At 38.4% G+C, this 21,896-nt stretch overlaps 1 protein-coding gene across 1 annotated transcript in view; it reads left to right on the top strand.

Moving 5' to 3' along the window:
• The window catches only part of CFAP54 (cilia and flagella associated protein 54), a 276,792-nt gene that overhangs the window by 1,964 nt on the left and 252,932 nt on the right, over positions 1 to 21,896 (top strand). The window contains exons 2-5 of the mRNA XM_036250829.1: positions 6,953 to 7,058; positions 10,504 to 10,647; positions 14,374 to 14,545; positions 18,458 to 18,516. Coding sequence (XP_036106722.1) covers positions 6,953 to 7,058; positions 10,504 to 10,647; positions 14,374 to 14,545; positions 18,458 to 18,516 — 481 coding nt within the window. The remainder of the gene's footprint in view (positions 1 to 6,952; positions 7,059 to 10,503; positions 10,648 to 14,373; positions 14,546 to 18,457; positions 18,517 to 21,896) is intronic.

Raw genomic sequence — 21,896 nt, 5'->3', positions numbered from 1 at the left:
CAACATTCAGGCAACGCCATTATGTAGGTAGTTGGACATTTGAATCCAGAGATCAGAGAAGATATACATTTGGGATTTGTCAGCATATCAATGATATTTAAATCATGGTACTTTATGGACTAGCTAAGCGAGTGAGTGAAGATGGAGAAGAGGAGAGTCCAAAGACTGAACCCTGGGATGCTTGAACATTGACAATTTTGGTGGTGATGGGGGTGGGGGTGGGGACGTAGTAAAAAAACTGGCAGAGATTTGAAAGAGTAGCTAAGGAAATAGGAAAAAATCAGTAAGTGTGTGGTGTACTGGAAGCCAAGTAGAGAAAGTGTTTCAAGGAGGAAGGAATGATTGATCAACTGTGGCAAATCCTGATGATAGGCCAAGATGAGAACCAGGAATTGACCAAGGAGAACACAGTACATACCTAAGCTAAGTGTATTTGTATTGAAAATATTTCTGTGTTTGTGTCTTAGCTAGTACTTTATCTTCCCATCTCCACTGTCAACATTCCAGTTCAAACCATCACCATCTCAGATTTTCCCTACAGCCACTTGATTCTCAAATGTTTCCTTTACATAGCAGTCAGGGTGACCTCTATCAATAAATCACCTACTTCCCTAACTGAAGATTTTCTATTGCTTTCCATTGCATTTTATTATTTATTTATTTTATCTTTATTGTTGAATGTATTACTGATGTTCCTCATTTTTCCCCCATTGACCCCCCTCATCCCCACTCCCACCTCCCTCCCGCCTTTTCCCACACTGTTGTCTGTGTCCATTGGTTATGCATATAAGTTCTTTGGTTTATTTCTTCCCACTCTCAACCCCCTTCTCTTTGAGGTTTGTCAGTCTAACAACCAATTTGTTCTTCTTAATCCCTTCACCTTTTTCACCCATTCCCCCAACCTCCCTCCCATCTGGCAACCAACAAAATGTTCTCTGTATCTATGAAAATATTTCTGTTCTGCCTGTTCATTTTGTTTGTAGATTCTATTGCCGATAGATACATATTCATTGCCATTTTATTTGTTCATATATTTTATCTTTTTCTTCAAAAAGACCCTTCAACATTTCTTATAACAGTTTGGTGGTGATGAACTCCTTTAACTTTTTCTTGTCTGGGAAACTCTTTATATGGCCATCGATTCTAAATGACAGCTTTGCAGGATAGAGTAATCTTGGTCGTAGGTTCTTGCTTTTCATCACTCTGAATATTTCTTGCCACTCCCTTCTGACCTGCAAAGTTTCTTTTGAGAAATCAGCTGACAGCCTTATGGGAACTCCCTTGTAGGTAACTAACTGCTTTTCTCATGCTGCTTTTAAGATTCTCTCTTTGTCTTGAATCTTTTGCATTTTGATGATGATGTGTCTTGGTGTGGGCCTCTTGGGGTTCACCTTGTTTGGGACTCTCTGTGCTTCCTGGAATTGTATGCCCGTTTCCTTCAAGTTAAGGAAGTTTTCTGCCATTATTGTTTCAAATAGGCTTTCAACTTCTTGTTTTCTCTCTTCTTTCTCCTTCTGGAACCCCCAATATGCAAATGTTGGCACGCCTGAAGTTGTCCCAGAGTCTCCTTACACTATCCTCATTTTTTTGGATTCTTTTTTCTTTTTGCTGTTCTGATTGGGTGTTTTTTGCTTCCTTGTATTCCAAATCAATGGTTTGCTTCTTGGCTTTACCTACTCTACTGTTGAATCTGTGTAAATTTTTCTTTATTTAGTTAATTCCTCCTTCATTTCTGACTGTGCCTCCTTCATTGCTGTGGTCTTTTTTAATGCTCTTGAGGCCCTCACTAAGTTCACTGAGGTTCCCACTAAGTTCATTGAGCATCCTTATAAGCAGTATTTTGAACTCAGCATCCGTTAGGTTGCTTGTCTCCATTTCACTTAGTTCTTTTCCTGGAGTTTTGTTCTGTTCTTTCATTTGGGACCTGTTTTTTTGTGTCCTCATTTTGGCTGCCTCCCTGTGTTTGTTTCTGTGTATTACTTAACGAGAGGTATGGGTCTACCTGAGACCAGATGCTGCTTGTTTGAAAGAATTTAGGAAAACCTGAAGCAGGATCCAAGACAGGCCAATCCTATGGTTAAGCAACTGGCAATAGCTTGGGTGGGCCTGAAAGTTGGGTGGGCGGGGCCTCAGGGAATCACCAAAGTGGGGCAACCAGTGTGAGCTAGGTTGTTGGAGTCCCAGATATGGTGACTGTCTGCCGCCCCAGGGAAGGGCTCACCAAAGGAACAAAGGCCTCCGACAGCACGTCTGTCCTGAAGGTTATACAGTGTAGGTTATACAGTGGTGAACAAAGTAGATATGGGAATCTGTGCTCATGGAGCTTATAGTCTAGAGAGGGAGACAGGTTTCTAGTGAGTCATTAGGTCAACACAGAAACAAGTGCAATGAAGGAAGAAGTTACCGAGCACTTACATGTGCCAGGCATTATACTAGGTGCTGGGGATACAGTAGTGAACCAGAAAAAGACCCCTGCCCTCTTGGTGCTTATATTCTAAAGGAGGGACTAGATAATAAACATATTAAATACATATATTTTATGGTGACATAGAAAGTCATAAATGCTAAGAAGAAAAAGAGAGGAAGTGTTATGGAATGGGAGAAAGCAGGTTGTCATTTTCAATAAGGTGGTCATAGTAGATGAGACTGAGCAGAGGCTTAAAAATAACACAGCAGGGATATTTCAAATGAATGTGAGGGCACTAACATTAAGCTGAGATTAGAAGGATGCCTGGCAGTTGACCAGGCAAGGCGAGAGGATAAATAGAGGGAACAAGCATGTGGGAAGATCTTGGCAGGAGAGAGTCAGGGACTCTGGAGGAATGGACAGAAGCCCATTTAGCATAGCCTACTGAGTGTGGGTGCAGTGGTATGAGATGAGATTAGAGGAGTAGGTAGTGCTTTGGAAGGTTTAGAGGCCATTTATAGAGTTTGTGGTTATTCCAAATGCAGTGAGAAACCATTGGGTTGTTTTAACCATATGTGATCTTGTTTTAAAATATTATTTTGGTGCTCTTGTTCAAATGGAGCAAGAATGACAAAGTGGAGACCAGTTAGGAATATAGGAGATAGGGTTTGCTTTTATAACATATTTGACATATGGTTATTTTATTTTATCCTCACCTGAGGACATTTTTTTTTTTTTTTTTTTTCATTTATCTTCAGATAGAGCGGGAAGGAGAGAGGAATGGAGAGAGAGAGAAACATCGAGTGATTGCCACCCATACGACCCCAACCGGGGACGGAGACAAACTGCAGCCGAGGTATGTGCCCTTAGTGGGAACTGAACCCGGGACTCTCTGATCCACAGGCCGACACTCTAACCACTGAGAAAAACTGTCCAGGGCACATATGGTTATTTTTTTTTAAATCAAAATTCGTTTCCTGCTATAACTGTAAGAATGTCTGTAAGTATAAAAATTCATTTAAAATGTAGATTTTGAGCATACCAGCAATGTCATTAAATTTAGTGTGTGATAAAATTTTAAAAGATATGCTTTTGTTATAAACACATGAGATTTAGATATTCTGTTTATATAGTTATGATTTTCTATTTTAGAAAACTCTAAATATCAAGCAGCAGCTATATTCAACATTAACTACATTAACTACATTAACATTCTTTTCTGAAATGATGTACATTATATAGTTTATATTTTCCTTGCTTAATCATTATGTAAGCCATTCTGGATGAACAGTCTTAACTTGATCTTAGGGTTTACTTAAAAAAAAAAAAGAAAGTTTTCTTATTATGTAACCTTGATTGATTTAATAAAGCTGGTATTTTTCTTCGATGAGTAACAAACCTAGTCATGATTATCTCACCCATAAGGTTTGGAAGAATGAACTCTTTCATCTGCATAATTTAAGAATTCTAGCAAGACTTGGTGAATTTTTTGGATCTATTCTATTCTATTCTATTCTATTCTATTCTACTCTGTTCTTTTCATTCTAATTCTGTAGTATTTCATGAAGCATGAAATGAAAGTGAAAAAGATAAAACAAACAAAACCTCAAAAACCTTCTCCCTTTTTAAACTTCTATGGGCTATATTTGCCACACTATTGATTTGGCCTTGTTATTTAGTATTTGGTACATGTATATATATTTTCTACCACTAATATTATTACTCAGTCTGTGAAGGCAGGAATACCCTAGCCCTCTACTTCCCTTGTCACTCAGTCAATAATAATTTAATTATCTGAGTGAATTAATTGACATGTTTTTTGTTGAGGTTGTATTATTAATAGCTTAATATGTATATCATAAGTACTAGAACCAGTTTCAGTCCTTGGTTTTGGATTCCTGTCTGTATTAGTCAGTTTGGGGTGTCTCAGACAACAGAGATTTATTTTCTCACAGTTCTGGAGGCTAGATATCCCAGATCAAGGTTTGGGAGGGTCAGTTTCTGGTGAGAGCTCTCTTCCTGGCTTGCAGATACCCTTTGTGTCATTTTGTCCTCCAAGGAAGCACAGAGGGAAAGGGAGGGAAGGAGGGCGGGAGGGAATGAGAATATGGGAACCAGAGCAAGCTCAAATGCTCTCCGGTGTCTCTTCTTAGCAGGGCATTAATCCATAACACTGTCCTTATCTAGAAACTTATGAGATAAGATTGGACAACTATTAAGGGAAATTTGGATTTTTCTTAGAGGTATTTATAATGTTTGAGAGAGAGGGAAGGAGTAAATGTTAACTAAATGAATGAACAAAATAAGCAGTGACCTACTAACCCTTGAAACTCTGATTAGACACCATATTGAGAATACTGTATGCTTTGATTTTGTTCTACTTGGTGGAATAAAGCATAACCCTAAATGGACTGACTAGATATTTGAATCCTTGGACCCTTTATAAAAAGAATAAAATAAGAACAAGGAATTTTTTTCTATTCATTTATTAATGCATTCTTTCAACAAATATTTATTGTGTGCCTACATATACTAGATATTCAGTACTCTTGGAGCTTGACAATGAATATTATGTCAAGGTCCTTGCTCTCAAGGAGTTTGTATTCCAGAGGATTGGAAAGCTAAGTTACATATGTACTAGTTAAGAGCATGGATACACTAAGCCTCAGTTTCATCATCTGTATATTTGGGATATTAATATTACCCATCCAGGGTTGTGAAAATGAAAAAAACAAAACAAAACAAAACAAAAGCATGTTGGTAGAAGATCTAGAATAGCCAACATAATATTGAAAACAAAGTTAGACTACTGATCCTTCCTGATTTCAAGACTTACTATAAAGCTACAGTAATCGAGTGAGTGTGGTGGTGGTAAAAGTGGACAGATAGGTCAAAGGAACAGAGCAGAGAGCCCAGAAATAGACACATATAAATATAGTCAACTGATCTTTGAGAAAGGAGCAAAGGTAATACAACAGAGTAAAGATAGTCACTTCAACAAATGGTGCTGGAAAAACTGTATATCCACAGGTTAAAAAATGAATGTAGACACAGACCTTATACAACTTCCCAGAAATTAACCCAAAATGAATCACAAACCTAATGTAAAACACAATGCTATAAAGCTCCTAGAAGATAACATAGGAGAAATCTAGATGATTGTGGGTCAGTGCCTTTTTATATAACATCAATGGCATGATCCATGAAAGAAAGAATTGATAAGCTGGACTTTATTAAAATGAAAAATTTCTGCCTTGTGAAAGTCACTGTCAAGAGAATGAAAACCAAGCCCAAGATTGAGAGAAAATATTTGCAAATAACATAACTGATAAAGGACTATTATCCAAACTAGCTATACAGAGAACTCTTAATACTCAAAGTAAGAAAACAAATAACCTGATTAGAACAGTGGGCCAAAGACCTTAATAGACACCTCATCAAAGAAGATAGACAAATGGCAAATAAACATAAAAAGGATGCCTCACACCATGTATCATCTGGAAGATGCAAATTAAAACAACAGTGATACACACTGCACATTTATTAGAATGGCCAAAATCCGGAACACTGACAATACAAAATGCTGGTGTGGATGTGGAGCACCAGGGACTCTTATTCATTGCCGGTGAGTATAGCCACTCTGGAAGATACTTTGTGGTTTTTTTGCAAAACTAAACATACTCTGGTAAATTGTTCTCGGTATTAGCCTGAAAGAGTTGAAAACTTATGTTTATACTTAAGTCTGTACATGAATGTTTATAGAAGCTTTATTCTAATGGATAAAACTTGAAAGCAAATAAGATGTCTGTCAGTAAATGAAAGGATAAACAAACTGTGGTATATCCAGGCAATGGAACATTACTCAGTGCTAAAAGGAAATGTGCTATCAAGCCATGAAAAGACATGGGGGGGGGGGGGGGAATCTTAAATGCACATTACTTAGTGGAAGAAGCCAGTCTGGAAATGCTATATATACTGTATGATTTCAACTATATGACATTTTGAGAAAGGCAAAATTATGGAGAGAATAAAAAGATCACTGGTTGCCTGGGGTTGTGGCAGGGGGAGGGATGAATAGACAGAGCAGAGGATTTTTAGGGCAGTGAATGGTCCTGTCATTATACATTTGTCCAAAATCATAGAATGTGCAACACCAAGGGTAAACCCTAATGTAAACAATGGACACTGAGTGATGATGATGTGTCAATGTAGGTTCATCAGTGATAACTATTGTACCACTCTGGTGGGGCATGTGGATAATGGGGGAGGCCGTGCATTTGTGGGGGCAGGGGTACAATTTTTCTGTCAACCTAAAACTGCTTTAAAAAGTTTATTTAAAAAAAATGCATATAAAGAGCTTCAACCAGTGCTTGACACAAAAGAAGCAATAATTTTAAATATAGTTATAATTTATTAATAATTAGATGTTAACAATAAGGCACATTGGGAAGACTTGTCACAATATAAGTTTTTAAGGATTGCTGCTAATTAATTGAGATTTCCTACTGACTTTGAAGATATCATTTTATTTTATGAATTTTACAGTGCCATCTCTTTGTTTAATATCTGGACCAAATACGCACCCCGGCTGCCAGCTGCCTATTATAATGAGAAGCTCCTGAAGGTTGGAGATAGGCTTTGTGAAATGAAAGTAAGTGCCTCTGGAGTGAAAAGAGCCTACATGAGACTCATTTGGCTAATTACATTATTATTTGGTTTGATACCATTCCTATTTTTTTATTTTTTTTATCCTCACCTGAGGACATTTTTCCATTTTTTGTTCAGAGAGAGAGAGAGAGAGAGAGAGAGAGAGAGAGAGAGAGAGAGAGAAACATCGATGTGAAAAGGACACATCGAGTGGCTGCCACCCACATGACCAACCAACCAGGGCCGGGGACAAACTGCAACCGAGGTACGCGCCCCTAGCGGGAACCGAACCGCAGGCCAACGCTCTAACTGCTGAGCCAAACCGGCCAGGGCATGATTTAATTTTTTTAAAGAAAAATATAAATGAATTCATAAAATTTTAATGTTGTACAGTAACCAAAATGTGTTTTTAAATTTTGTAGCTGAGATTTTTTCAGAAGTGGGAGATTCCTGAACAGAAAGACTGCTGGCCGGGGATGGCTAGGAGCACAGTCCCTACTTAACACAGGGTGTGGTAGGCGCCCAAGAGGAAATGCTGAGTCATCATGTTCCTACCTTATACAAAGGAGCCCAGACACCACTTCCTGTTGTTTTTCACAAGGTTGGCCTTACCCAGCCACCCAACCGACAGCTCTCTTGCCTTCTGGCTTTGCTACTGTGTTGCCTGCTTCCCAGTGCCCTGTTTTAATGACTTTCAACTCCTTCTTAATGTTTTGCTGAATGTAAATGTAGCAGTCATTCCACACATGCCCTGTTTCTTGCTCAGTTTTGTATTCCAAACTGAGTTTGCCTCTACTTCTAGTTCCATATCAATGCCCAGGTCTTGGATTGCTGTGTACTCATGGACTTGTGCAAGACTGCACACATACCATGGCTGAGTTTTCCCCTTAATCTCTGGCATAGGCCCAAATTACTCCAAGTTAATTATTAGTATGTGGCACATCTAGGATCCTTGGACCAAGATTTATTTAATCCCGAGTGTTTTTAGGCCAGACATGGGCTGTATTTAGTGTCTTCTCAATCTTCAGTTTCTCAGTGTCATTTTCTTCCTATATTTCTATTTTCTGGGCTTGAATCCTTTTGGTTTGTGAGAGAAGTTTACCAAAGAGAGGATAAGATATAAAAGAACTTTGATAATGAAGAGCTAAAATCTATTTTCTGCTGCTAAAATAAACAAATCTCCTTAGCTCCATGTAATTGGACCATGGTTCTTAGAAAGTTGAAAATACAGAGTTTGGAAAACTATAGGGGAAAAAAAAACAAAAACAGATGTGATCCAACTTGTAAGCTATATTTATGTGAAGTGGAATAACAGCTTTGACAAGAATCAGAAGAGTGCTCCCTCTCCATTTTATTTTTATTTTATCATCCTCACCCGAGGACATTTTTGCATTTATCTTCAGAGAGAGTGGGAGGGAGAGAGGGAGGAAGAGAGAGAGAAACATCGATGTGAGAGAGACGCATTGATTGGTTGCCACCCGCATGACCCCAACCAGGGCCAGGGATGAACTGCAACCGAGGTTCATGCCCTTAGCCGGAACCAAACGCGGGTCTCTCTGGTCCACGGGGTGATGCTCTAACCGCTGAGCCAAACCGGCCAGGGCTCTCTCTCCATTTTTTTTTAATTCTCACCCGAGGACATTTTTCCGTTTTTTTTTTGAGATAGAGTGGGATGGAGAGAAAGGAAGAGAGGGAGAGAGAGAAAAACATCGACATGAAAGGGACACATCGAGTGGCTGCCACCCGCACGACCAACCAGGGCAGAGGACAAACCGCAACCGAGGCACATGCCCCTAGCGGGAACCGAACCCGGGTCTCTCTGAACCGCAGGCCGATGCTCTAACCATTGAGTCAAACCGGCCAGGGCTCCCTCTCCATTTTCATGCTTCTCCTTAATATTAGAAGCTAATGATATATAGTACAGTTTGAGGTTGTTTGAGGAATATCCAAGTGGGTGGAGTGGATATTGATGGAAGGAGGAGGAAGGAACATGTTATAAGTTGATAAAGTAAGTGGATGACGGGTTCAGAATATTTCAGATAGAGAGGCCTAGAGAGGATATTTTAAAATGTGCTCTAAAGAACAAAGAAAACATTTTAAATACTTTTCACTGTTGGGAAAGCATGATGATAGAGGTATTTATAATTCTGAAAATGGAATTGACCTGTTACTTTGGTTCTAGAATCTCTTTTTATTTAATTAAAGTAAAGATCATTGTTGGAATACTACTTGTTTTAAACCTAGATTTGAATTCATTATATGAATCAAATTAGAACAGAAAAGAACTAGAATTAATTAGTGAACAGTAACAAACACGTCAATAGAAATGGAAACAAAACAGCATTTGAGGGTGGATGCCTCCCAAGGGGCTAGGTAACCTGAAAGGCAGTTCATACCCAGGGCAGTTGCTTTTCCTGGAGACTCAGTTACAGGGGAGGAAGCTGAGTAACGGTTGCAACAGACCTGTATTTCAGAGTCCTAGTCATACCCACCGCCCTGAAACTCTCCAGATCAACTCTTCCTTCTGGGCTACAGAAATGAGACATCTGACTTTGTAATGAGAGTATAAGCATGAATTAGAGCTAACAGAGTCATAATTAACAATAGCTCAGAATTTTTTGGCTTGTTCTGATGCAGCTTCAGAGACTGTTGACAGATGACAGAGAGAGAAAGAGAGAGAGAGACTGAATCAGCTTATCTGTGTTTTCCTCTCCTTCCCCTCCCTTTCTCTTTGTCTCCCCTCTCTGTCCCCTCCCCATTTCTGCTCTCCTTCCTTCCTCTCCTCTCTCCTCCCTTTACCCTTTCTCTTCCCTCCCATTCGCTCTTCTTCCTTTCTTCTTTCCCTTTCTCCCTCTTTCTCCTTTCTCTTCTCCCCTTTCTTTCCTTTTCCCCCTTCTCTCTCTCCTTCCTTCTTTCTTTCTCTTCCTCTCTCCTTCCTGTATTTTCTCCCTCCTCCTCTCTTTTTCTATTTCCTTCTCTCCCCTCCTCATCTCTTTCCTTCTTTTGTGGAGCTTAGGAGGTATCAGAGAGGCAAGTCTAGTTACACAACTCATCTACCCCTCTGACTTGAGTGGGTGGGTTACCATCATGCCAATGTTGAATTTTTGGATATTCTTGCCTTTAAGATGGTAATGGTCTTATCTCACAATAGGCTTGTTGTGAGGAGAATTAAGTGAAATAATGCAGATGAATTGCCTGGCACAATGTCTATCACATAATATGTGTTTGGAAATGATAGTGATAGAGGTAGTGATAATGCAGTGGTGATAGTAATAGTAGTAATAATCAAGATTGATACTATTAAGAATAATATAATTAGTACCTAATTTTAATAATGATATAATTTAATACTTATTTAATATTAATAGACTAATAATTTAATGGTTATTAAAAATTTAATAAGCAAAATGATACTTTGAAATTTTCATCAAGTGCTCTTTTTACTTTAGGAATATAAATTGGCCCTTTTACAGTGCTATGGAAGATATCTTCAGCAGTTCAGTATCAACTTTGATGAAAATAAAGCAGATATACATCAGTTCAAAACTGTCTATTTTCCAGAAGGCTTTGGAGACAAAACTGCTGCACATACAGTAAGATGAAAGCAGCTAAAATAGCTACAATTTATGATTAGCTATGCAATATGTCCTTTTGTTGACAGCTTCTAAAGTCTTTCCTGTGCTTAGTGTAGCATTTACTTGTGTGCTGTAAGTTGCTTAATAAATGTTTTCAGTGCTGGATAAGAACGTGCACTGACTAAACTTTGTAAAGATGCTTTGGAGATAGCATCACTATAATCACTCATTCATCCAGCAGACAGTTATCATTATAATAACTAATATCTGTAGCTTTTAGTTTACAAGCTAAAAACATATTTGATCCTCACATTAACTTTGTGAGTTAGATACTATTATTATTTTTATTTTACAAAAGAGAAAAAGAAAGCTAATCACGCAGTATAACTAATGGCCTTGGAGATTAAACATAGATCTTCTGATATAAAATTTTATGATTTATTTCTGGTATACCAGTATTATTATGTTAATTGCTACTATTGACTCACTGGTTGAACAGTTACCATGTGCTGGGCTCTTCCATATGCAGTATATGAATTATCATCTTGAAGCCTCATTATAGTCTCAAAAGATGGGTACGATTATGCCTCTTTGACAGATGAAGAAACTGAAGCTTATGAGAGACTAAGAAACCAGCCCACTTAAAGCAATGGACAGAGTTGGTGTTTGAACCCTAATCAATCTGACCCCAAAGCTATGTTATTTCAAACTTGATTATTCAAGGCCTTGGAAACATATGTGGTTTAATAAGCAGACAATCTCAAAGCATGTTTGGGGGCACATTGAGCAGTTCAGTTTTGGCCGTATCATAGGTGCATGAATGGGAATGTTGGGCAATATAAGTTGGCACCCCATTGGGGAGAGTACTGAATGAAAAACTTGAGTTTGGACTTTTAAGACCCGTCTTATCCCATTCTGGTCCAGGCCCCCATCCCCCCTCTTTCTCTCTCTCATACCACTGCATTATCCTGCTTTCACCCGCCTCCCTGGCTCGTGCCAGTGCACTGGTGAGCTCCGCTGTCAGCACAGCATGTATCTTAGATATTTGTGTGGCCATCCCTTACTCCCTAAGGTCTCCTGCACTCCCTGCTCTATTTTTCTCTATATTACTTATTGTCACCAGCTACATTTTCATTAAAAACTTGATTATGCCCTGGCCAGTTTGGCTCAGCGGTTAGAGTGTTGGCCTGTGGTTCAGAGAGACCCGGGTTTGGTTTCCGCTAAGGGCATGTACCTCGGCTGCAGTTTGTCCCCGGCCCTGGTTGGGTCGTGCGGGAGGCAGCCACTCGATGTGTCCCTTTCACATCGATGTTTCTCTCTCTCTCCCTCCCATTCTATCTGAACACAAAATGGAAAAATGTGAGGATAAAAAGAAAACGACAAAAAAAAACCTTTTTTATTTCATGTCTCCCATTCTGGAATGTGAGCTTCATGAGAACAGGGACTGCTCTAACCTGTGCCTAGAACGGTGCCTGGCATGTAATAGATCCTCAATAAAACTTTAGTGAATGGATGGACAAATGAAGTGACACAGTCAGGATTATTAATCTGGAAGCAGAACACAGAATATATTGGAAGGAAAAAGACTGGGGCAGAAGGTAAAGCAATGGAGACAGGGTAAGAGTGTGCCAGCAGGACTGTTGTGATGGGTGAGAATGGGTGTGAAGAACTTGTTTTGTACACGCTACGTCTGAGGTTCTGGCATGACACTGGCATCCCGAAGTTCTCAACAAATACGTGTAAAATGAGTAGGACTGAAAATTTAGTTCATTCGGAACTTGACAACACAGAACTAGAGGTCTCGAGAAGTTTTGTTAGAGAATCTTGGATTTAAATGCATAAAGATCATAGATGAAGCAGTAATAATGAATAATTTACTGTCAAAATATTAACAGCAAAGTTTTGTGTAAACATACTTAATTATGTATGTAATATTTAATGATCCCCTTCGTATGTACTACAGGGTGGCGTTATGACAGCGTTGGTAGGAATTTGGTCTCTAGAGCCATCCTGCCTGGGTTCAAAGAGCTGCTGTGCCACTGCCTATGATGGGACCTTATCATTTCTTTGTGCCTCAGTTTCCTCATCTGTAAAACAGAAGTAATAATAAGACCTACCCCCTAGTGTTGTTTTGAGATTGCTGAGATAATAAAAGGCTTAGAATAGGACCTGATGCTAAAAAAAAGTTAGGGATCATTATCTGTTTCTAAAACAGAGAGCATGTAGAAGGTAATGATTATTCCAGTATGTAGATACAGTCAACAGGTGTCTTCTGTGATACCAACTACATGATGTCTAGAAACAGTGTACATGTATCCAAGCAGGAAATCTGTGTGGTAGATAAGGCCCATTTGTATTACTAAGCACGTCCACTCCCGCAGCTTTAACGGTACCCATCAGTATTCTGGTCAAATCTCTCTTCTGAACTGCGCATCTATCCAGTTATATCTTAGACATCTCAACTTGACGCATCATCTTTCCAAGCTGAGTTCCAAGCTGAATTCATCATCTTTCTTCCATAATTGGCTCCAGACAGTCACCCAAGCAGGAAATCATTGCAGACTTCTTCCTCTCCCTTATTGCCCACATCTAATTGGCCACTACATCCCATTGACTCAGACAAGACTTAAATCTTTCCTTTCTCTTTATGCCCGATGTCAGGGCCCCATTTCAGGGGCCTGGTATGTCTGGACTACCTCAGATCTCTCTCAGCCTCCCTGTGTAGCTTTGCGCCTTTCCCTCTGCTTTTCATCTTCTACACTTTGTCATAATTAATTTATCAAATGTTAATCAAATCATTTTACTCTTCTGCCTTTTGACTTTGCCCCTTGGAATGACATGGAACACTTTATATTTTGACTGTGAACCACCTCTATAGCCTAATCTCTTTATTTTAAATCTTGTGCAACCTTACAAAAGACTTTCAATCCAGTGACCACAGCACCTACTTTAAGCATTCCTAAGATTGCTTGTGCCTGGAATTCTTTTCTTTCTGCCAAGAGCAAGGGCCATGTCTTCCTCAGCATTGAGTCCCTGTTGCTTAGCAGAGTGTGGCAAATAGAGGTGCTCAGTAAACATTTGCCAAATCGATAATTACATCTGAATTATTGAGTTAAAATGTCATTGGGAGAGTTTCCAAAAATTGATTCAATTTCATATTCTTGGAAACAGTATTTTGGACTTTTTTATGCCTAAAATTTTTTTTCATTAAGGAAAGATAATTAAATCGATCCTTTGAAGAAACCTATCTTTCTATGTCTTAATTCATTAGAGATGGTATAACAAAAATTCATAGACTGATGGCTTAAACAACAAACATTTATTTCTCACTTTCTGGAGGCAGGGATGACTCAGATCAAGGTGCTAGAAGATTTGGTGTCTGGTGAGAGCTCGCTTTTTGGTTCATAGGTGGCTGTCTTCTTGCTGCATCCTCAGACGGCAGAAGGCATGAGGGAGCTCTCTCGGGTTCCTTTTATAAGGGCATTAATCCCATCCATGAGGGCTTGACTCTCATGACCTAATTGCCTCCCAAAGACCCCACCTTCTAATACCATCACATTGGCAATAGGTTTCAACTTAAGAGTTTTGTGGGAACACAAACATTCAGTCTCTAGCACTATATTAATCTATTAAATTAATTAAGCATAATTGTTTCCATTTTAGTTTTTTATATTTTAAGAAAAGCTTTTCTAAGTTGCATAAACTTTATTTATATTTGTACCTATATTTTCCCATGTGTTTCAGTTTCATGCTTTAAATGGCAAAAATATTTGCAGCTACCAGCTGGTCTGTGACAGTGATATGAAGCTGCAGAATAAAGAATCTGTGATCCAGTGTCTGCATATCTTGTCCTCCTTAAGACTCATCATGCAGGTGGCGTTGCCACAGGAGCACCTTTGCTGGATTATCTTCAATGGTATGTACCAGTGTATTTTATTTTCCATCATGTTGTTCAGAAACTTATTTGAATGCCAGATTTGATGTTAGCTTGATTACCTTGTGATTTAAAATATATTTATTTCAAAGTATGATTGTAGTTTTTTGCACTTTTATTACATTTTAGTTTTTCCTCATAAGCAGGAACTTATAAAGCATGTCTCTGGGTTTTCTGTTCAAAGAAGGGTTAGAGTCTATGGGGATAATCAGTTCAAGGTATATAGAAAGCAGGGCCCACAGTTAAGTATATATAAGTGGAGAAGAATCAAAGAATCACTGCAAGTTAGATTGGTTCTAAGCATCATCTATTTATGGGTCCTTTCCTCAAATATGTTGGCCAGTGACATTGGCTTTCTACATATCAACCTTTTTCTCTGACTTGGTTTTGAATAAGGAACTTTTGTGTGTTTATATGTGTATGTTTGGTATATTTATATACATAAATACATTGTGCACACACACACACACACACACATCACATATATTACATATGTCTCATAAAATATTATCTATCAAAATGTAGTGTTGCCCTGGCAGGTGTGGCTCAGTTGGTTGAGTGTCATCCCTTGCATGAGAGGTCACAGGTTCGATTCCCAGTCAGAGCACATGCCCAGGTGGCAGGCTCAGTCCCCAGTAGGGGACATGCTGGAGGCAGCTGATAGACCGTTCTCTCATATTGATGTTTCTTTCTCTCTCTCTTTCTCTGGAATCAATTTAATTTTTTTTTAAAGGTAACATTTATTTTTCTCTTTAAAGAGTTACAATTTAAATTAAATTTTGTTTTTAAAGTTACCATTAAAAGTTGCAATGAGTCATTTGCTATTGTTCTCTGGATAATATTTCTCAAAAGGAAAATAATGACAGTATGTTCTCTGTGCATAAGAGCAGGACAACATAACTCGAAAGATTTTAGCTCATCTTTGGCAATTGAAATACATTTCCTAGCCTTTTCCTTCCTCACCCTCCCCAAATAATTTTTTGACAATTTGATTGAAAATTACATTTGCTGCCAGAGATGAGGCTGACTTTGGAAGACATTTTTTAATCCAGTGATTGTCAAGCTTTTGTACTTGATCATCCTCAGGCGTATGTATCTGTGTATCCCAGAGTAGCCACTGCCATCTCTCCACCTGAGTTGGTCACACATTTTGGTGGGGACCGAGCAGGAGCAGAGATTCTGTGCTCAGGAAGCAGTGGCAGGCCCACGGGTCGGGCCTGCAGTCAGGCCTTGCTTGAATGGTGAAAGGACACGGCCCGGCTCCTGGCTGCTGGCCTTTTAAGACCATACGCACACAAAATCCCAATATTCTTAAAAAAGAAAGAGTCAATGATTTCTGTATCTTCTACATCCTTTCCTTGGTGTTTGCTTTTTCTTTTTTTTTCTTTTTAATCCTCACCCGAGGACATTTTTCCATTTTTTGTTCAGGTAGAGTGGGAGGGAGAGAGAGGAGGAAGAGAGAGAGAGAGAGAAACATCGACGTGAAAGGGACACATCGAGTGGCTGCCACCCGAGTGGGAGGGAGAGAGAGGAGGAAGAGAGAGAGAGAGAGAAACATCGACGTGAAAGGGACACATCGAGTGGCTGCCACCCGCACGACCGACCAGGGCCGGGGACAAACTGCAACTGAGGTATGCGCCCTTAGCGGGAACCGAACCCGGGTCTCTCTGGACCGCAGGCCAATGCTCTAACCGCTGAGCCAAACCAGCCAGGGCTGGGCTGCAACTTTAAATAGAATGGTCAGGGAAGGCCTCAGTGAAATGACATTTAAGCAAAGACCTGAATGAAACATTTGGATATTTGGGGAAAGGACACTCCAGCTGGAGAATTAGTAAATGCAAAGATCTGTAGTTTGAAAACTTTGGATTTTAAGTAATCAGAAGTAAATCAATATAGTCAATTTCTTACGATACATTTAACCTTTCTAGTTAGAACTGAATATTCATTCTCTTTACTTTATGTAACCAATCTTGGTTCTTTCATAAAATCTAACTGGGTGCATTTTCCATAACACGTTACTTCTTTAAAAAAATTTTTTTTGTTGTTATTGATTTTTAGAAAGAGTAAAGGGAGACGGAGAGATAGAAACATAGATCAGACAGAACATGGATTGGCCACCTCCTGCATGCCCCCCACTGGGGATTTGGCCCACAACCTGGGCATGTGCCCTGACTGGGAATTGAACAGGTGACCTCTTGGTGCATGGGTCAACGCTCAATCACTAAGCCACACCGGCACTGAAACACCCAACTAATTGAAACCCTTAAATAGATTATTTTGGTGATGGCCATCTTTGATGAAAAGGAGTCAACATGACAAGGCAAAAAAACTCATGTTAGGAATTTGGTCAAAATCAAAACAAAACAAACTTCCAGAGACATCCTGAAGTTGTGAAGATTCAGTCTATGTTCCATTCTATAACAATACTCTCTCCGTCACACTTCTGCAGTGGGAATTTGTGAGCCATACCAAGATTCTGAACCATCAAAGAAGGGATCAGTTATAGTCAGGGCACAGTAGGGCCTGAAAAGTTAAAAGCACAGTTTTGAAAAACAGAGGGCCCTTGTCATTCTTGAGGGCAGTCTCCTGAGGCCTGAAATTCCCCAGTTCCTGTTACTGACGTATTTACACAGGCTTACACCTGAATCACATGTTCTGGAGAGAGCATGTGTTTCCTGGAGACTTTTCTTTTTTTAAACAAAGAAACAGTTATGTAGTTTAATTTTTAATATTAAAAACAGAGGTGGACAAAACCACATTGTGATAAGAATGCTGGGCTTGAACTGTTACCAGCCAAATGGTTTCTTCCCCAGTGGGTCTTACATGAAATAAATAACTCCATGTCAGGGAGCAGCCACAGGGAGAACGCCGAGTCCTTGGATGTCCGGGGCCGGAGTTTATGCTGCTATATATGTTTAATATTTTATTCAGTGTTTTTGTCACTTATCTATGTAATTGATATTTATTATGCTAACAGGTGTATTTTAATCAAATCTTGTGTGTCTTGGAGCAGATGCTGCCTTCACAGAAGCTTAAAGCTTAAATGTGAACGTGGGATTTATAACTGTTGAATTTTGATGGTAATAAATTTTAGATCAGATACTTTATAGGAAATATTTAGATTACTTGCATTTATAATTACATGCCTTTTAAAAGCATGTTACTATCTTTCTTTTGGTTACATTTATAGCATGATGATGAGCTTTGTGTATAGAGAAATAATGTTGACGTTGTTCCCTCCTTCCCCTAATCCTATCACCAGTCTCTGTCCTGTTTAATTAATGACCTGACCAAAAAAAAAAAAAAAAAAAAAAGTCATACTTGAATGATGTTAAATAGGAATTGAAAACACTCTTTTTTATTAGAGTACTCATAAGACATACCGTAATAATAGAATAAATATTATATGAGACTACGAATGAATATAATGTAACCTATTATGTGTTATGATTTTAAAACTATTATGAGTTTCCATGTTGAGTATTGTGCCATGCTGATTAAATATGTATTGTAATCTTATTTGGAAATAGACCTTTAGTTTTTCGACCACAAGGAAACCATGGAAACCAATAACATTTTATATGAATTACTAAAACCACAGGGTACATAAATTATGCTACTAAAAATATTTTTGTTTAATATATTTCAAGACTTAAACTGCTTTTATAATGAAGCTAAAAGATTTCTGTGTCAACATACTTAATATATGGTCATTTTAGTTTCTTTTAATGATTTACTTATAAAACAAATTATAATGATTATAACTCTAACCATTATCAGACTTTCTCATGAGATGCTTATTTTGAGAACTACAGACTTAAACCACAGGAATTGGCATATAAAATTTTCATGGTTTGACTGTGAAACATGTTAATGATTATTTTCTCTATCTAGGTACCATTTACATTTACACCATTTGCAGAAAACTGATGATTATAGGTCAGTCTTCCAAGGTATGAAATTTATTGACAAAATATCTTCCTCTGTATTTCCTGTGTTTCTTAAGACTTTTGTTGGCACTGAGTGCTAACCAAAGAAAATTTAGTGAGTTATATAACAAAATTTAGTGAATATATATTATAGGTTTACTATTTTTAGTCTTACTTTTCTATGATCATATGTAAAATTGCAGATAATAAACTATTAATAAAAGAAAAGCATTCTTAAAATTGATATTCTCCACTGTCCCTTGGTCTCTCATATTAGTCATAACTTATTAACTTGATGCTGAACATTCATCTGGTAACTATATCTCTAGGTAGGGTGACCGTCCATTCTGGCTTACTCAGAACAGTCCTGGTTTATATCTGTTGTCCTGGAATAATTATTAATAGTGCTTGCTTTCACTCCTAAAATTGTCCTGATTTGAACGATAAACTATGGTTACCCTATTTAGGTCATAGTATGGATCTTGGACTTCATTTTGCTTAAATAGGTTGGACTTTACTTATGGACCACATGCTAGTGAGTGAGTGAATGAATGAATGAATGAATGTTAGTGTTCATTAGGGTGAAAGAGCATCTAAACTCTGTTCCAGTCATGACCTGAGGGTAAGGAGACTTTATTTTATGATAAGATTCCCACTCACCAGTATTTACTGCTAGGTTTCAGCTTGAGGCTTCTATTGACTTTCCTAGAATGTTGGTAGCACTTTTTTCTCTAGGAGACATATTTATTCCCTGTATTCATTGCTCAGTCATTGGAATGTAGCCTGAGAAAGGCGAATATACTCCTGTTGAGACCACAACAATTAGAGAATTGTTACTGGCATCTGGAACATTAGTACTTTATTCTTTATCACATGCAGAGCCTTACCCTAAATATTCTAACACTCGGGGCAGATACTTTTTTCTTCTTATTTTCTCAAAACATAGCCAAGTATCTTAAAAGTTGACAACACTTAAAAGCAAAAACGGAAGCAAAGATATTTGCATACTTAATGGAAAACAATTGTGTATTCTCTGTTTTGTTTCTTGAATTTAAAAGCTCTGTTACTAACAGTGACTTAAACAAGACTATGCCAGCTCTTTGAGTGTGAATTAAAATGAGAGGAGACTGTCCCATGTATAATGGCAGTTTGGTCTACAGACTATTCTAGTGATGCTACGTTCAGTTCCAGACAATTTCCTGAAAAGAATTTGCATAGTCCTGTTGCCCTTGCTGTAGCAACAAATACTGCTTCACAGAACTGTTGTATTTTGGTCTGCTTAAGCATCTGTCTGCAGATCTTTGAAGGGCAGGGACGTCTGTGCCAAACTTTAACTGTTCGTGTTTGTACTTGTTAATGCTGAGAGAATTTTAATATGATAGTCATTTAAAATAATTTCTGATTTATGCCCTACATAAGACATCTCCTCCCCCACAGAACTTGAATTTCTCTCTAACAGAATAAGGACTGAAGGAGAATAGGTCTGTGGCCCAGGCTTGTGGGATGGAGTGAGAGGAGTGTGGGGTGCAAGGATTTTGGAGCGGTGGGTGGTGGTACAGTTGGCATTTGAAGACTGGGATGAAATTCCTTCAGTTTTTTCCAATATAATAATTGCCAAGGAAATTAATAATTTTACCCAGAAATTTCTAAACCTTCAGCTGGTGAGTTGATTCCTTCGGCAGGGAGACCAACCACATCTGTGTCTTCTCAGGTCGGAGGGACCCTGTTTCTGTAGCTATGTTGGAGTTCAACTCTATTATAACCTGAGACAGAAGGAAAATAGACATGATTTCCTCAGCCCTTTCTTAGTGTAAGCCCAGAGAAATGTAAACCCCTATGAGATCCAGGCATTATTATTGAATCCCTACTCTGTGTTAGGCGGTAGGTGAAGGGCTTTGCATACATAATAACACTCATTATAGTCTTATGTAATTGGCACTGCCATTATTGTCGTTGTCGTCATCATCATCATCATCATCACCATCATCATTTGTTGAATGAATGTCTACCATTTATCAGGTAGGCTTCTAAGCACTTTTGTATATTATCTCATTTAATCCTCATACCAACACTTTGAGAAAGGTGCTGTTATTGCTTTCATCTTATACACGAAGAAGCTAAGACTCAGAAGGTTTAATTTGTTCAATGTGACCCATCCTATTTTGGCTCACCTACTCAAATGGAGGAGCTGGGTGGAAGGGGTTAATATTTTTGACATCACTCTGTATTCCTGAAGACATCTTGAAGACTAAGACTGGTGGAGGGGTGGGACGGGAGGGCTCTTCCCCAGATGGAAACACTTTTGTGTTGAGGGAGGTTACCAGCAAAAGCTTAGGGAATGGAGGGAGTAAACTTCAAATTCAAACTTTGAAGTGCTTTCTCCTTGGTGTTCTCCTCAAAGGCTGATATAAATGATGCTGCAGTGCCATCATGTGGCTGAATTAATTAACTGTGTGTACTACACCTGAACTAGGCTCTTCTCCTCCCCTTCCTCTGCCCCTCCTCCTTCAAATAGCAATTGTTTTATTTTTATTTTATTTTATATCCTAAAAATTTTAATAGAGGAACATTGCCAAAAAAACAACAAACCCTCTTCCACCAATTGTGTTTTGGCCTATGCTTTTACCAATATTACATCAACAATCTCTTCAACCTTTGACAATATGATGTATTAAAAACAAATGGGGCCTGGCCAGTGTGGCTCAGTGGTTGAGCATCAACCCGTGTACCAAGAGGTTGCCGGTTTGATTCAGATCAGGACACATGCCCAGATGGTGGGCCCGATCCCCAGTGGGGGACATGCAGGAGGCTGGGCCCAATCCCCAGTGGGGTGCATGCAGGTGCATGCAATGTTCTCTCTCATCGATGTTTCTCTCTCTCTCTCTCCCTTCTTCTCTCTCTAGAAATTAAAGGGAAAAAAATTTTTTTTTAAACAAACAAAAAATAATCCCAAACAAATGGGATTTTATTTTTTCAATTTGCATCTTCCTGGTTGTGATATAAGCACTTAAAATAGTTTTAAATTTCCTTTTAAATTATATTTTTATTTTTGGTAATTTATATTTAATTAAATTTTTTTTATTTTGTTTTAATAATAACACTTTATTTTTAAATTTAAATTTGGTTTTACAGAGTTTGTTTTTTCTATGAAGAGAACAGTCCTGCTTAAATTCCATCCATTTTTTTTTTTTTTTTTTTTATTAATAGAAATAGTGCTATCTTTTGGGGCAAAAAAATGCTGCAAATTAAGAAGTCATTTTTTGGAAATGGCTTTTCATTTAAAAAATCTGAGTGATGGTTTTTCAGAACCCTAAGAGGAATGATGTTTTTTCAGACCCCTAAGTGAAATGATAGCTATCTTTTTTAGAACTCCCCTTTGTCAAGGTTTCCCTGTGTAGCTGCTG

Source organism: Molossus molossus, unplaced genomic scaffold (assembly GCF_014108415.1).
Source record: "Molossus molossus isolate mMolMol1 unplaced genomic scaffold, mMolMol1.p scaffold_m16_p_10, whole genome shotgun sequence".
In the NCBI taxonomy this organism is placed as follows: domain Eukaryota; kingdom Metazoa; phylum Chordata; class Mammalia; order Chiroptera; family Molossidae; genus Molossus; species Molossus molossus.
Note: the sequence above shows the minus strand (reverse complement) of the source record. Positions and strands in the feature narration are given on the sequence as shown.